We start from the raw sequence: 15,335 nt of genomic DNA, 5'->3' as shown, positions 1-15,335 counted from the left end.
AAGTTACGTCAGTGCATTTAAAGTTTAGAAAAGTCTTTCGTTACAACACAATGCAAAGAGTGGTTTACATAGCATTTCTGCACCATCTCTAGGCTATACGAGCATGTGGAGAGATTTGACGTTTAAATATTGCGATACGTAGTAGGAACTTAAGAGTAGAGAGGGGTCCACTACTACAACATCAATTACATTTCTTTTGGGGGGATTGTTGGTACGCCATTGAATGGTGATTAGGTGAAAGCATAAACATAGAACTTCCGTTCCTAGGGTACCATGAACCAAACTGCAATTCAAGTAAAAAAAAAGCTTCTTGTAAAGGGTTAAAAATGGTAAACATGTTTAAAGTACACTTTATGCACAGAAAGGCTAATCAGGACTGGACCTACAGTTTAAACCACTATGTGCCTCCACCGGGTATCGAACCCGAGATCGCTTGATTACAAGACGATGACAATACCACTGCGCCATCGAGGAGGCTACTTAAAATGGTAAAGTACGCAAGAGTAACAATGAGTCTGATGTTCGATTCTCGACTGAGAACATACTTATGTGGGTCTGGTATTACTTTATAAAGTGCAGAAACGTCTGGGTGCACAAGGTGGGCTAAAATATTAAAGGTCAGAAACACATTTAACACATAAATGGTACGAGAACACAAAGAGTAAGTACAGATGACGACGTATATTATGGACTCACCTTTCGCAGCTGCCTTGAGCCGATGGGAGCAGTAGTACGTCTGATGGGCTTCCAATGTACTCAAAGAGCTGAACCGAATCCCGCACGGCCCACACATGAATACGTTCACTGCGGACAAACACAACAATTAAAGCCAGTCGACAATGCACATTTCTTACATACACACAAGCACAGGTATAAAAATTACAAGTACAATGTGAAAAATCTACAGGGTGTTCATACAGTGTTCAACCAATAGTGGTATCGTTTTTCTCATTACAAATAAGCTATGGTATTGACAGGGGCCCTGCGGAATGGGAACCGCGGTCAACCGATCTCAACTCCACTGACTTTACTATATGGGAAATTTTGAAGTCTGAGGTGTGTGCTGTGAGAATCCTGAATCTGGAATGGATAAGCACTTCAATGGCTGCTATTGATCCTCACATTTTGAAGAGAATTCAAGGAAACATATTGCAGCTTTTAAAGAAATGTGTTGAGGCTGGTCGCGCACATGTGCATTAAGTAAAAGTGTTGTTCATCAATTGGTTCCAGACTTTATGGACACCCTGTATTTTGGTATGTACATATTTTAAGAAAAGTTGACATTCAAATATTGATTTTGTGATTCTATGATATACAGGGCCTAGATTTTTAACAAATCTAAATGCTAATATAGTGTTATTTGTCATGATACAAAACCACATCTAGGGTAATTCTATCTGGTAACAGTGCAGGAAAATTCCCATTAGTTGGTTTGGCGCCAAAACCCCAAGTGTCCACCACAATACCTGCAATATGAAGAGGGAGAACGCTAAAATAGTGACCTTTTATGACAAATAACATAATCTAGGCAATCACTGATTAATACTTGCAAAAATCTAGCAAATCTTATTTAAACAAAAGCACAAAATAAGTTACACTTGGAAATGAAACGAAAATCACAAATCACATGTTACCTTTTGGCTAATTTTACAAAATGGGTATAAATATCGCCTACAGTAAATTTTCTTCAAGAAGGACGACGATTTTTACGAATCTACTCTAGGCATGTGCACCCATCTGACATTGCCTTTTATTATTATTCCCGTGGAATAAGAAATTCCTTACTGACATGTGATTTATTGTAAGAAGTTCTTATTATGCAAATATCGTAACTGGACTTGCACATCAACGGTGAGTTTGAACAACAAAAATGTGCCTCCACAGTGCCAATGCTGTATAGATAGATAGTGGTGGGTGCGGGGGATAATTAAAAAAAAGCTTGCAGTTCGTTTAAGAGGGGGGGGTTATGATTCCTGTTTCTAGTATACTCAGTGTTATATGTTATCAACTTTTTACATACTTGCGAGGGACATCGAATTACATGGTTTTGATTTCATTTAATTCTGCGATATCGAAGGTTAAATTATATCCATTGTTTACTTTCAATTGTTTGATTGTCATAGACAGATAGAAAAATCAGACTGAGTCCCTTTATCGCATTAAGTTAGTATTAGGTAGACATTTCTGTCCATCGAGTTTTAGTCTCTTGTGGTCAGATCAAGTTAAGGCCGAATCAAGCGGAACTGGATTTCCAGTATAATAGCTTTATTTGGCGTTGGACTGGCTACCTGGCTGGAAATGATGGCTGCTGCCAGATAGGCTGCTGGACTGGTATTGAAGACTAGACCGTGTCCTAATTGCAACAGGCTTCCTCTGCTAGATTCGGTGGAAGAGCCAATCGGAGGGAATGTTTATTCGTGTGAAGGTAATATGCGAGTTTGGCAAAGGAAAGTATTTTGTCTGTGGTTTTCGAGTACTGATGGATGTTGTTCGCTGCTCACGGAAATAAATAGCAATAGAGATGATGTGAATTCGTACTCATTATCATTTAGGAATTTATCCAAAGCGATGATTGATTGATTTTGTGTCTTAAGCCCATTTTGTGCTAATCGGGTGGGATCCCTTGATTACAAGGCGACAACGCTACCTCTGCGCCATCGGGGAGGCCCCCAAAGCGATGAGATTTGTACACGACAAATGTGATTAGCTGATAATGAAAATCCTTATTCTTACCAATACATTAAATGTTTGACATATTTAGTGGAACAAAATATTTTTTTATGAATTAATTCTGAGAATCTCTATGAATATACAGTCACGGACAGTTCTGGGTTGTAACGATCCCATTAAGAGTCAATGGGATTGTTACAACCCGGAACTGTCCGTGACTGTACATACCAGAGTTCATTAAAAAGCAGCTTGTCTGCTCTGCGCAATGTCTTGTGAGCACAAAAGAATATCGACAAGTACTGTAACAAGAAACGTGTGAGAGAAAAACTAGCAGGCGAGCCAGTACCACAGAACTAGTCCCAAGTCCAACTGGAAAATCTAGAAGGAGATCTCGCCTCGTGTGATTCAGGCGTTAGTTTCAATTGCACTGAGCTATTTTTAGTACGTCTGTCATTTCACCAAATGTGATTTTATAGCCCTTATAGTTTCTCATACCGGTAGTTCACACGGACGGAAAGACAGACAGGTGGAAACGACAGTTGCATATGGTTACTTATTCTGTTATTAGTACCTACAAAGTATCTGTGTGTACTGAGTAAATTGTTGAATTCCTACGTATACTACATCAGGTAAATTTCAAGAAAATTAAAAAGATTTCCTTATTTTAGTAACGCGAGTTACCTTCAGCATCAAAAGAAGAGATCGGTTAGTTCATTGAACTCTCCAGCCTAACTATTGCCTATTTTGGGGGGAGCAGGGTAAGGTTTTATAAGCTCTTGCCTTGACTCATCTCACCCAACAGGTCGTTAGGTGCTGGGCTTGCCCGAGTTGGTACCTTCCTGGAGATGAGGCCTGCTCGAAAAGTATCAAAAGATACGCAGTAAAGATCGATAGCATCAATTTTGTACGTGCTGCTATTATTTTAAATAGCCCGACCTTTTTTTAAGCTGCCCAAATATATCAGTGAGTATGGTACGCACCAGGTCTAGTTTCGACGATCTCTTGTTTCACACTACCGGCACGAGATGACAGCACTAGTCCGTCCTGTAGATGTGGTAAACAGAATAAACCCGCTGCTGATGACAAAGCTAAAAATAAAAGAGAAATAAATCGTGAGATTTACGTTGCTTTACTATCTTGCTACGAATATTAAAAATTATTTGTTTTCTGTGTTATGCGAGGGCACAAAGTAACCATTTGTCGGGAGTGATAATGTATAATTTGGACTTTGCTTTTACATTCTTCCAGTCGGAAGTCCCGTTCCTATTTCATATTCTATGGAATCCCAACCAGTTCCTATTTCATATTCTATGGAATCCAAACCAGTTCCTATTTCATATTCTATGGAATTCAAACCAGTTCCTATTTCATATTCTATGGAATCCAAACCAGTTCCTATTTCATATTCTATGGAATTCAAACCAGTTCCTATTTCATATTCTATGGAATTCAAACCAGTTCCTATTTCATATTCTATGGAATTCAAACCAGTGGCGTAATTCTCAGGCGCTGCTTGAAAGGAAGTTTACTGTCCATTTTAGGATCGCTTCTGGGGGTAATTTTAGCTGTCAACAGGGGATCGACATTCATAATGGGGATGTTTCAGACACCAGCATAGTTGTCGTTCGTTTTGGTTGCCCTCAGCTTTACATTGGAGCGCGACACTGCGTGCTATTCAAACGTTATTTTCACCAAGGTGCAGAGTTTCTCGACTTAATCGATAATATAAATGTGCTTCGTAGAACTTTTAGATAATGCTGCAAGTCATAAGTTTCCAAAAATTATAATGCAGTGCTCAAAGTGGGCAGGGTGGGGTAGTGATACTATCTAACCCCAGTCAAGAAAATTTTCAAAAAGCATTCCCCACTAGGATAATTTGCGTAGGCATTCCCATGTAATAATACATCGACGTATTCTCCGGAATCTCATCTTTACATCTGTACGATAAGCAAAACGATTTTGTTTCATAACTGCTGTCGCAATAAAGCTACCCCTTGTGACGCCAAATACAATGGGGCCTCCCCGATGGTGCAGTAGTAGCGTGGTCGCCTTGTAATCAAGGGGTCCCGGGTTCGATACCCGGTGGAGGCACAAGTAATTCGGATCCCACTTTAAACTGTAGGTCCAGTCCCGATTAGCCTTACTGTGCATAAAGTGGACTTAAAACAGCAATTAAAAAAACAAGCCAAATACAATGCTATCGAATAGGACAAAACCGTCTGACTACAATGTTTGGACTCGATCTTGCTCAGTGACTTCACATTAATATAGTCCATTGCTCTCTGTTGGCAGTCAGCTTTCGGCTGGGATCGGTAATTTTCGAGAAGCCGAAAGCTTCAGTATGCTGAGCTTTTCTCGTGGGTTGGGGATCCTATCTTCCAGCTTCAAGTCAGTTATTTTACTCTACCATGAACAACAATTTGTACAGCGAGGTTAGTAATACTTTTCTGTTAGTTTCGGAGCTTTGCGGAATATTTTGCTTTCGTGTGGAAAGAGCGCGTGGTTGAAGTGAGAGTTCTCTTGTATTTGTTGTGTTGCAAACTTGTCAAACGGGAAGCATACAGGAAGCTGTAAATAATAGCTGTAAGTATTTTATTACATGAATAATGACCAAGAATTTTGAAATAAGAAGCATGGCCGTTCAGAGAGGAGCTGGGGGATATTATTATTTTCTGAAATTCTTTCTTTCTTAGGAAAACTGGGGTAATTGGGCTGTATGATTTATTTACACCACGCCCTTTTTCCGAGACGCTAATGTAAGTATTGCATACCCTCTTAAGATCACGCTTCGTCTCTAGTATTAACTACCGTGTCCAGGTACAATATTATATTTTGTGAAATAATACGGATTAGAAAATAAACTGAACCTACGTGTATTTATTTATTGATAGGGATTCAACTTTTATTACTTGCGGATATATAGCCTTGTATTGTATTACATTTGTTATTGGTTATTCAGTACCAATATTCATTTTCAATTGTTTACTTTTATTATTTAAATAATATAAATGTCGTTACAATGATAGGAAAGCCTTTGTTAAAGCGATAACAAATACTCAGACTATAATCATAAAAGTGCATCTTCACCTAATAGATTCTGTGAAAAACGAACATGAAATTAAGACAATTATGGTAACATTGGCCAGATAGGCAATTCAGCTCCCTTAAGTTTCCCCCAAATAAATTAGCCTGTGAATCCATTCCTCTGGCACGCCTCTCCACTCCCACCTTTAATACACTATATGATTTCAACACTGGTCAATCTAACGTTTAGATGCAAACAAAAAACTTGAAATTATGCGTAATTTATCTTTTTTTAAAAAAAGAACAAGAACGTCGAGAAGTTTTTTCACGATACTTAAGGTTTAGCCGCTAGAGGCGCTGCAGTTACCTTGCTGAAAGCCTGGCGGGAGCACCGGCATGTACTCGTAGTCCGGCACCCTTTCGTTAGATGGCAGCACAGGACTGGAAGATTCCCTCTTCACTCTCAGCGCAGGGTCCTTCGCTAGGCTAGCGTTCAGTCTCAAGCGGGGCGTCTCCTCCTGCTTGCCCCCATCCGAGTTGGGCGACGCCGCCGTCGTCTTCGGGGTGACGGCGTCCTCGACAGAGGGCGTGGCTACTTTCCCTGTATCCTCGTTGTACGCATCGTCGGTGTCGCTCCAAACGTCCTCTCCTGGGGAAACAGAGAAACACACATGTGAGTTTGCGAATTGCCTAAACTCCGTCCACAGTAAGAACAGAGTCGGTGTACACAAGTGCACGTGACTTATGTGTGAACTCCTGATGGCAGGTATTTTGCTCACACATAGGACGTACAATAGAACCATATCACTTAAATAAACTACTGGAGTGAAGTTTACGAACTAAATCAGCATTTACGTTGAAAAATAGACGAACTAATTAAGAATTGACCAATAAGCAAGCAACTACCAGTCACGTGGGCTTGTTTATATTAGATTCATTCTTACAACGGACGGAGAGTACACAAGGAAATAATATAACTTACGGTATATACTCACAAGCCGTGACTGGGTTTGAGCGTGCATTACAGTGCAGCAAGGCCAGCAGTGCTGACCCACAGCATTACAACTGCAAAACACTTTCTTCACTTGGAATTTTGCTATAACTATTTTCTACCATCTCAAAAGAATGGACCTTTTGTCTTTCCAGTCGCAGTCCGTTCGTTTTCGAGATGGATCTCATTAACCAACGGCACATAAATTATATTATTTTAAACTATTTATTTCACAATGAAGAGTCATTATTCTGGAATCTACGGAGACATTAATTCATTCGGTAAGAATTTTAGGAGAGTCGCAATTCTATTTTTGTGCTCCATTACGAAACCAACGTGCACGTGTAAAAAGGTAAAGCCCGACAATTTTTATTTTACAAAAATTCCATTTAGTGTTAAAGTTAAATGAGAGGACAACCATTGACTTATTTTTAATAGCCTGGATGACTGATGTGGGGGGGGGGTACCTCCTCTCATGTTCCCCCTGACTGTGACATAAACTCTTCTTCCTTTAGGATTTCTATTATTTTTCCCATCGCATATTCAGTGCCAACTTTGCGATTCTGTTTGCCAAAGTATATGGAAAAGGAGTTTATTTATTGTTCAAGCCTTCTCCTGGACTAGGATAACACTATTTCCGAAAGATTTTTTTTCTTTGCATCATTTCTGTCTCGCTTATTCTTATTGCGTTTTTTCCTTTTCGTTATTTAGTGTTGCTTTTCTTCCATTTTCGGCTACTCGCGACGATGAAGAGACTCAAAAGGAACACCCATCCTCAGACCAAATTCGAACCCGGGGCCCTCGCATTCTAACGAATTGTGATAACTACTTCGTCACGAACGTCAAAAACGCGTTTCTTTTTAAAATAAATTTCAGGAATATTCACATTTACATTACTTTGATTGTAGACGTGGAAATTCCAGTTAATTAATATTTACGCTGCAATCTTTCCGTTAGCCCTTTTCTTTGAGTCTGAGAGAAACAAAATTCCCTGCATATGGTTAAATTGATTGATAGTAAGCAACACTGCTGCTTTTCGAACACTTACTTCGGCTGTACTTCCGGCCACGAAGCTGGACCAACTCAAACGAGTGTGCCATTTTTTGTGAACAGAAGTGTACAAGTAAAAGTGGTGTTACTGGAATGAACCAACCAACTTGTAGCTACACCTTTATTTGTCTAATCTTGTTACCATCATTTTCATATGCGTGACGTTCGATTGCCTGGTCTGTATCATCAATGATCTTGGCGAACCCCTTTACTTGCAAGTCTAATCACCAATTTTCATCTTTATAACCTTTATAGTTCCTAATATATTTTTCAGAATGAAACTATAGCACTGCATAGGCTATAAACTATAACCTACAGTGTTTGTAGCAGTGGCGGCGGTTGGGTTTCAAAACCGGGTGGACAAGGTGCCAAAACTGGGGGAAAAGGACAGTTTATTTCCCTTTGTAGATAAGGTTTAGCAGAGTGCGGAGGCAAGAGTGGCAAAAAGTAGGGGCGGGGGCCTCGCCCCCCTAATCGCCGCTACTAGTTTGTAGTGTGAATTGTGCCCAAAGTGAATGAAAGCCCGACGAAATTGAGTCACAGGCTCTGTGATTCAAGTGCACAAAGTCGCCAGTAGATGGCTTATTCAACAAGCAAGCTTCTAACGCACCTAGCGGCAGATGGGATAACTACTACAGTACTCGAATATCGGCAACGAAGTTCACAAATACATGTTCTACAATCGAGTGTATCGAAAATGCTAACTGTCAATAAAAAAAATATGCAAATCCATCTACTTTAGCTTCAAGGAGTATATATATGTATTTGGAATATCATTAAACACAAAATTTCTAAACGTGATCACATCCTTGATTCCTGCATATAACACACACTTTCTCTTTCCTCATCGAAATGTCTAAAATTATGCGAGACGATGTGATATCTAAAAATAACAACAAATCTTCAATGAGTTTCTTGAGCGACAGCTAACTAAAAGAACAGAGCGCAAGACTTTTATGTTATAACATATGTTATATTTGGCATCTGATCGAATACTGGGGTCAGATCTTTACATATCTGATGAATATCAGCCGAAATAGACGAACATTGTAAGACATATTTTATCAATTTCGCGTTTTACAACATTCTTCAATTTCCTCTAAAAAAATTATAGCTCTGATATTTCATTGCTTACCTACTAAAAAAAATATCCTATACATTGATTTCCCTTCAAAATTGAATATCAGTCAGTTTTGACCCTTCATTTCAGCCATTTGCATTAGATGTGGTGAAAAAAGATACGGAACATAAAATGTAAACTGAAATGTACTGAAAACAATGTTTTTTACCCCAGATTTCTATAATTTTTCTTAGCTGAGTTAAGTCATGAAACAATAATGGCCGCCATTTTCAAACGAAGTCTAGTTTTAGAAAAATAATGCCTGTTTTGAACTACCCTTGTACAGGGGTTACAACGACAAACAAATGAAAAATTTTAAAAATGGTCGAGCGACCAGGGATTGACCCTGAAATTTTAGGCAATTTCCAAAAATCGTAAAATGTTCGTTAGAAGGAATAAAAAACCAAGAATTTTATTTTTTGTAGAGAAGGAGCATGTCTTTGCAATGATTTTCAACATCAAAAGTTTTTGGTTCCATCATACCCACATGATGAAAATTCAGATTTTCGTAACCTCTTTTCCCATCACAAAAATTAGGCTACAAATCCATTTTTGGTATTTTTATATGCATTTGAAAAAAAAATTGAGTACTAATGTATTTTTTTCTGAAATCCTCATTATTTCATTGAACTTTGTATAAAATTTCAAAGAGATATGATGATTGGTTAAGGAGAAAAGAAATGAAATGTAAGCAATGGTATCTTGTGTCGAGGGTCTTAAGACTGACTGACAACACTGATTTGATGATATTTGAAAGTGTAAAATGAAAACCGTTTGAGATAAAGTGAAAAAAAAATTAGGGGGTTTCTTTCAACCATAAAGTAAGGGTGTATACCAAATTTCATCGAAATCGGAGTTGGTGGGTGTCCTGACCTCGTTGAAATGGCGTGGAATGACCCGATATTCTTGCATATAATCGGTTATTTTATAATTTATTCTTCGTACCTTTAGCGGAACGGATTGTTCGTATTATCGATGGCAGGATAAGGAAATTATGAACGAACAAATTAAAAGCAGATGCCGTATTTTGTATCCAACTAGTACAGAACAATAATACACCCCTTTTTTATATACCGCTGACAATTGATAGTCATGCGAACATTATTGAGGGGAAAAAATGTCATTGTTGTACTGGCATGAGAATCACTGGGCAGGAAATAAACAAATTTCAATTGTTCTCATTTCTTTACCTTTTTTCGCTTGTCACAACAATGTCAGCTTTACCAGAGTTTTAGGGATTTGCCTATTATGCTTTAGTTCCCACAATGGTGTAAATCTAACATAATAGTAAATTAAACTTCGGATAATTGCAGTTTTCAGTATTTTCGCAATACATTCTTCATTCTGACTTCATTTAATACCCCCCCCCCACCCTAGTCGATTTTCCCTGGAAGATACTGACATCCCATTTAATGAGAGGGCCTCCCCGATGGCGCAGTGGTAGCGTCGTCGCCTTGTAATCAAGAGGTCCCGTGTTCGATACCCGGTGGAGGCACAAGTGGTTGGGATCCCACTTTAAACTGTAGGTCCAATCCCAATTAGCCTTACTGTGAATAAAGTGGACTTAAAACAACAAATCAATCAAACCATTTAATGAGAAATTCGAGGGTACTGTTATGCATATTTTTGGCTTTACTGGGCACATTCTGAAATTTTTAATTTTTCATTACATTTTTTCAATTTTTATGACATAATTACATAAACATTTTACAGTTTTACTAATTAGACCTCGCATAATGCTGAAATGATGATAGATGTTAGGGAACGATGCATTTGTAAAGATGCTTGCAAACATAATGTACTCATGTAATGTGCAGTAAGTGGCGTATTCAGGGATTTTGCTTTGCGAGAAGTTGAAGAAGGAGCAAAATATATCTTACGCCAGTCCTTCTTAACCTGTCGTATTTGTGAGAGCGCTCTCGTATGCAGGTATGGACTGCAGAAGGACCAGCGGTAGGGGAGACCGGGGCACATTGTCACAAGGGGCACGTTGTCACAGTAGCAATTCTGAGAAAAGCCTAAACGTTAGCGAGCTGGTGCTCCTTTCTCTTTTACCTACTAGATATCACTTCCAACTGTACTCGCTTAGAAGTGTGCGGGAAACACGTGGCTCAGTCAGTTGAGCTTTGTCTGTTTTCAGTGCTTCAGTGTAAATTTTTTGAGTCCTGGAATTTTCCTACTGTGTGTTCGTGAAAGCGTGAACGGTAAGTATCTTCGTGTGTGTTATGTAGGTTAGAAATAGAGCTTCATAATGTGGTACTCTGAATGCGCTTAATCTTATTGCTTGGTACAGATATTTTAAAAAAAAGAGGAACTACGACGCGTGGGGCAAGTTGTCACAAATAAGACGGGGCATGTTGTCACTGTGACAATGTGCCCAACTGTGTGTTAGTCATGATACAAGTGGTGTATTCCTCTTTTAATAAGTGGTTCTGTTGCTTCGCAGATGGTGAGAACATACAAGAGAAAGACTGAGAGGAATGCCCCGCCCATGGGAGACCTACTGGCTGCAGCAAGAGCCGTGAAAAGAAACGATAACCCCGTATCAATACGTAAAGCTGCCAAACAATTTCATGTCCACTACAGAACATTGGCGAGATTTTGTGCACGTGTTACAGATAGTGAACTACAGTCCGGGCAATGCTCAATCACATTGGGTTACTCAACATGTAACAGAGTATTTGCGGAACATGAGGAAGACTTACTAGTATCATGCCAAAAACAAGCTTCGGACATATATATAGGAATATTTTTGCAATTTATTAACTCTAAAATCTCAAGAAAGTTGAATGCCACTGGCAAATTTCGTGTGTTGGAAGTGTAGGCCCTATCTTTTGCGAATGTTCTTACTGAAACAGTTTTCTGTAACCTTTAAGTTTGTAGTTTTGATTCATTATCTACTCTGTAAGCTAGTGTTGTTTTCATGAAGTTCTGGTTTACCTACAAAGATTGATCTAACAATATATGTATCTTTTGGGATGAAGAAAATATACAGGCCCACCTACTTTATTTCCTGTTTAACTAGCATAATTTACCATTTAATTTAATTAGCTTTTAAGTCTCTTTTACATGAGGGATTCGAACCCGAGACCCTTGGCGTCGCAGCGCGATGTGCTAACCACTCGGCAAGTTCGTATTTGAATGAGGTGAGGGTAACATTTGAAGCCAAAATTAACGAATATTAAGTCAATGTGGAGAGAAAAAAAAGGGATGTTTAGAAAATTTTGGCGGCGTTAGAGTGGGCGTTGAGGTGTGTGGATAAATTACTGTTTACGCCCCCAAATGAATGAACGCCTGCATACACACAATGTACAATACACAATACAATGCGTTACAAGAGATAACTTGATTTGAATATGTGAACAGTAAAGTATTTGGTTCAAAAAAAGTTTCTTTTGTAACACCAGTAACATGCGACATGACCAATAAGGATCCATAAAAATGTTGCAAGAAGTAATTTCATCTGGTTGAAATTTCTCTCGCGGGATGGCGGTAGTTACGCTACTTGAACTGCTCTCTTGCGGAGAAAGTTAGAACTCGGTGTGCAGTGTTATGGCCCGCTACGGCAGCATCCAACGGGGAAATGCTTTCAACCTATGCCGCGAGGTGGCAGAGCAACGTCGGAGTAGCAACTGCCATCTAGAGGAAGATTGTCGAACCTCCAGTGCCAAAGCGCACGACTTCTTTGTAGTGTTTCCATCCATACCCAAAAACCTAATATAAAAAAAGTGTTCATCGGAACTTGTCTTTAGTTCTAGTATCGAAAATCCGCTTCTAAAATTGAAATTAGACAACTGTGCCTGGGTGAGAATTTTGAATAAAGATTTAAAATATTACTGGAGGAGAAGAGGAAACAATTATACTTTTTCATATACTAGTGGTCCCCCGTTCAAGTCCCAACATGGATGTTCTTTGTTTGGTTTGGTTTGAGTTGGTGTTTTAAGTCCACTTTATGCACAGTAAGGCTAATCGGGACTGGACCTACGGTTTTAAAGTGGGATCCGAACCACTGTGCCATGTGCCTCCACCGGGTATCGAACCCGGGACCCCTTGACTACAAGGCGACGACGCTACCACTGCGCCATCGGGGAGGCCCGGATGTTCAGGGCATGCAACCGTCGAGAAACCAAAACGCCAAAGCCAATAAGAGGGGTTGGTTTGGCCTCGACCTCCAACTTTCAATGGAAAAAATCATAAAAATGGCGAGTTTGTTTCACACATTCGATAATGTAATCAAATGACTTTCATTCGGTTGAGAAAGGACCATTCTTTGAAAATAAGGTTTGCGTCCCCTTCCCAAAACAGCGGGCGAAATAGGGGGCAAACTCCCCTTTTTTATAATATTTTCATTGAAAGCTGGGGGCCGCGGCTCACCCAACCCCTCTTATTGGCTTTGGCGTTTTGATTTCTGCACGGTTGCATGCCCTGATGGTTTAGCTGAAAAACAAAAGTTATCCGAAGTAGATTGGACAAATAGTCTACGAGTTATAACATTTTTGTCGAATAAGTGTACGAATTTAAAATTCGCGCCAACTTCCATACGTAACTTTGGAGTCGGGGGGGAGAGGGGGGTGCATCCACATGACGTGGCAAAGCTTCGTTTAACCCACTGTAAGTGTTTCCGACCTAACAGAATGGTATGAAGATATTAAAAAACGGGAGTTTTGTAATCAGCTGCATGGTCGATGCAAAATACGAGTAAAGGTACGAAAAAATCAAATAAATCTACGTTACCACTTACTATTGATATGGTGGTGGTTAATTGTTTCGCTAAGGTTGATTGTTCGTAAGTAGTCGACTATCCATTTCGCCACCGAAGATCCCTGGTTCGAGTCCCTGCCTGGGCATGCGCGTTCTTTGTGAATATCCCTTCATCTAATCATCACTCATCTTCACCGTCGCTTTCCGCCAAAAGTTGCAGAAAGGCAACTCTACATGACAAATATACACAAATATAAATACAAAAAAATTACGATTGTTCATATATTTTGGAGGAAGTTGAAATCTCTTGTCAGTTCAGAGTGGTGTTGCCTTTTAATAGTGAGCATTGTCATACATTAATGACAATAATGTTTGCGTAAAGTGCTTCTGTTTCATAAAGATTATTGTTTTAGGGTACTAATCACCAGAAGCTGGGGGAGGGAGGGAACTGCCCTTATGCGCTGGTAGTATCTTGCGGTCAGTCCAGTGTCAAGCGTGAGTAATATCACGACCGATATTAGTGTGGAATCCATAGTTTTCGGGGTCGCTAAGATGAAAATGAATGTATGTGTGTTTGTTCCGGCATAACTCTCGCACGCCTGGAGCGATTTCAACCAAACTTGGTACGCGTATCACTTGCAATCTCGAAAGAAATGCTGTTGGGGTAAGACACCCGGGGTGGGGGTGGGAGGGGTGTGACATGCAAAAATAGTCGAAACGGCCGATATTAGTTTGGAATAAATAGTTTTCGCGGTCGCCAAGATGAATAGTGACACTCCGAATGCCGTTCAACTCCAAGTTCAACACCTATCGGGATGGGGGATGAGAGGGGTGAAAAATAAAATGTCAAAAATGACCTAGATTAGTGTCGAATTCATAGTTTTCGGAGTTTCTCAGCTAATTGGGTGACATTCACGATTACCAAATTTGGTACACATATGACTTACAATCTGGAAAGAAATACTGTGGGGTGAGACACTCCTGGCATCCCTAGGGTAGGGAGTGGGAAGGGGTGACATGTAAAAATAATCGAAAACGACCGATATTAGTGTGGAATCCATAGTTGTCGGGGTCGCTAAGATGAATAGTGACACTCCCAATGCCATTCAACTCCAAGATACGCCTGGCACCCCTAGGGGTGGGGCTGGGAAGGGGGTGACATGTAAAACGACAGACATTAGTGTGGAATCCATATTTTTCGGGGTCGCTAAGATGAATAGTGACACACCCAATGCCGTTCAACTCCAAGATACCCCTGGCATCCTCAGGGGCGAGGGTGGGATGGGGATGACATGTAAAACGACCGATATCAGTGTGGAATCCATAGATTTCGGGGCCGTTGAGATGAATAGTGACACTTCCAATGCCGTTGTTTATTTTACGCTATAGTTAGAATTCTTTATATTCCTGTCTAATAGAAGATTGGGATAAATAAATACCCTGGCAACGCCGGGCAATCAGCTAGTTGTTAATCAAGTGACCGGTTGATGCTTCATAATCTAATTGTAAAGAACGTTTACAAGTTGTTAAAACAGACGTACATCACAAATTTGATGGAGATGGCAAGTTGTCCTACCAAGAATGGCATTGATAAATTATTTGTCTTCGGGAATCGTCGTACCGATCTCAACAGCAGAGTGGTCAGGGTATCGGGCTAGGAAGCCAGAGATCCCACGTTTGCACTCTGGCCAAGTCGTGTATGCATGCATCATTGTGTTTTTGTGCTATCATATGTAATATGCGTATTAGAGTTCTTTAATTATGAATTTTAGGTTAGTA

At 39.8% G+C, this 15,335-nt stretch overlaps 1 protein-coding gene across 3 annotated transcripts in view; it reads right to left on the bottom strand.

The window, feature by feature from the left end:
• ush (Zinc finger protein ush) overlaps positions 1–15,335 on the bottom strand; it is a 427,102-nt gene that overhangs the window by 13,330 nt on the left and 398,437 nt on the right. For 2 of the 3 annotated variants that reach the window (XM_083138916.1, XM_083138908.1), the window contains exons 2-4: positions 6,062–6,343; positions 3,651–3,758; positions 697–804 (exon numbers count right to left, since the gene is read on the bottom strand). In XM_083138916.1, coding sequence (XP_082995042.1) covers positions 697–804; positions 3,651–3,758; positions 6,062–6,343 — 498 coding nt within the window. The remainder of the gene's footprint in view (positions 1–696; positions 805–3,650; positions 3,759–6,061; positions 6,344–15,335) is intronic. The other variant, XM_083138926.1, reaches the window with a different exon arrangement.

This window comes from Lepisma saccharinum, chromosome 1 (assembly GCF_977018435.1).
Source record: "Lepisma saccharinum chromosome 1, izLepSacc3.1, whole genome shotgun sequence".
Taxonomy (NCBI): domain Eukaryota; kingdom Metazoa; phylum Arthropoda; class Insecta; order Zygentoma; family Lepismatidae; genus Lepisma; species Lepisma saccharinum.
The sequence above is the reverse complement of the archived record's forward strand: the minus strand, read 5'-3'. Positions and strand labels throughout refer to the sequence as shown.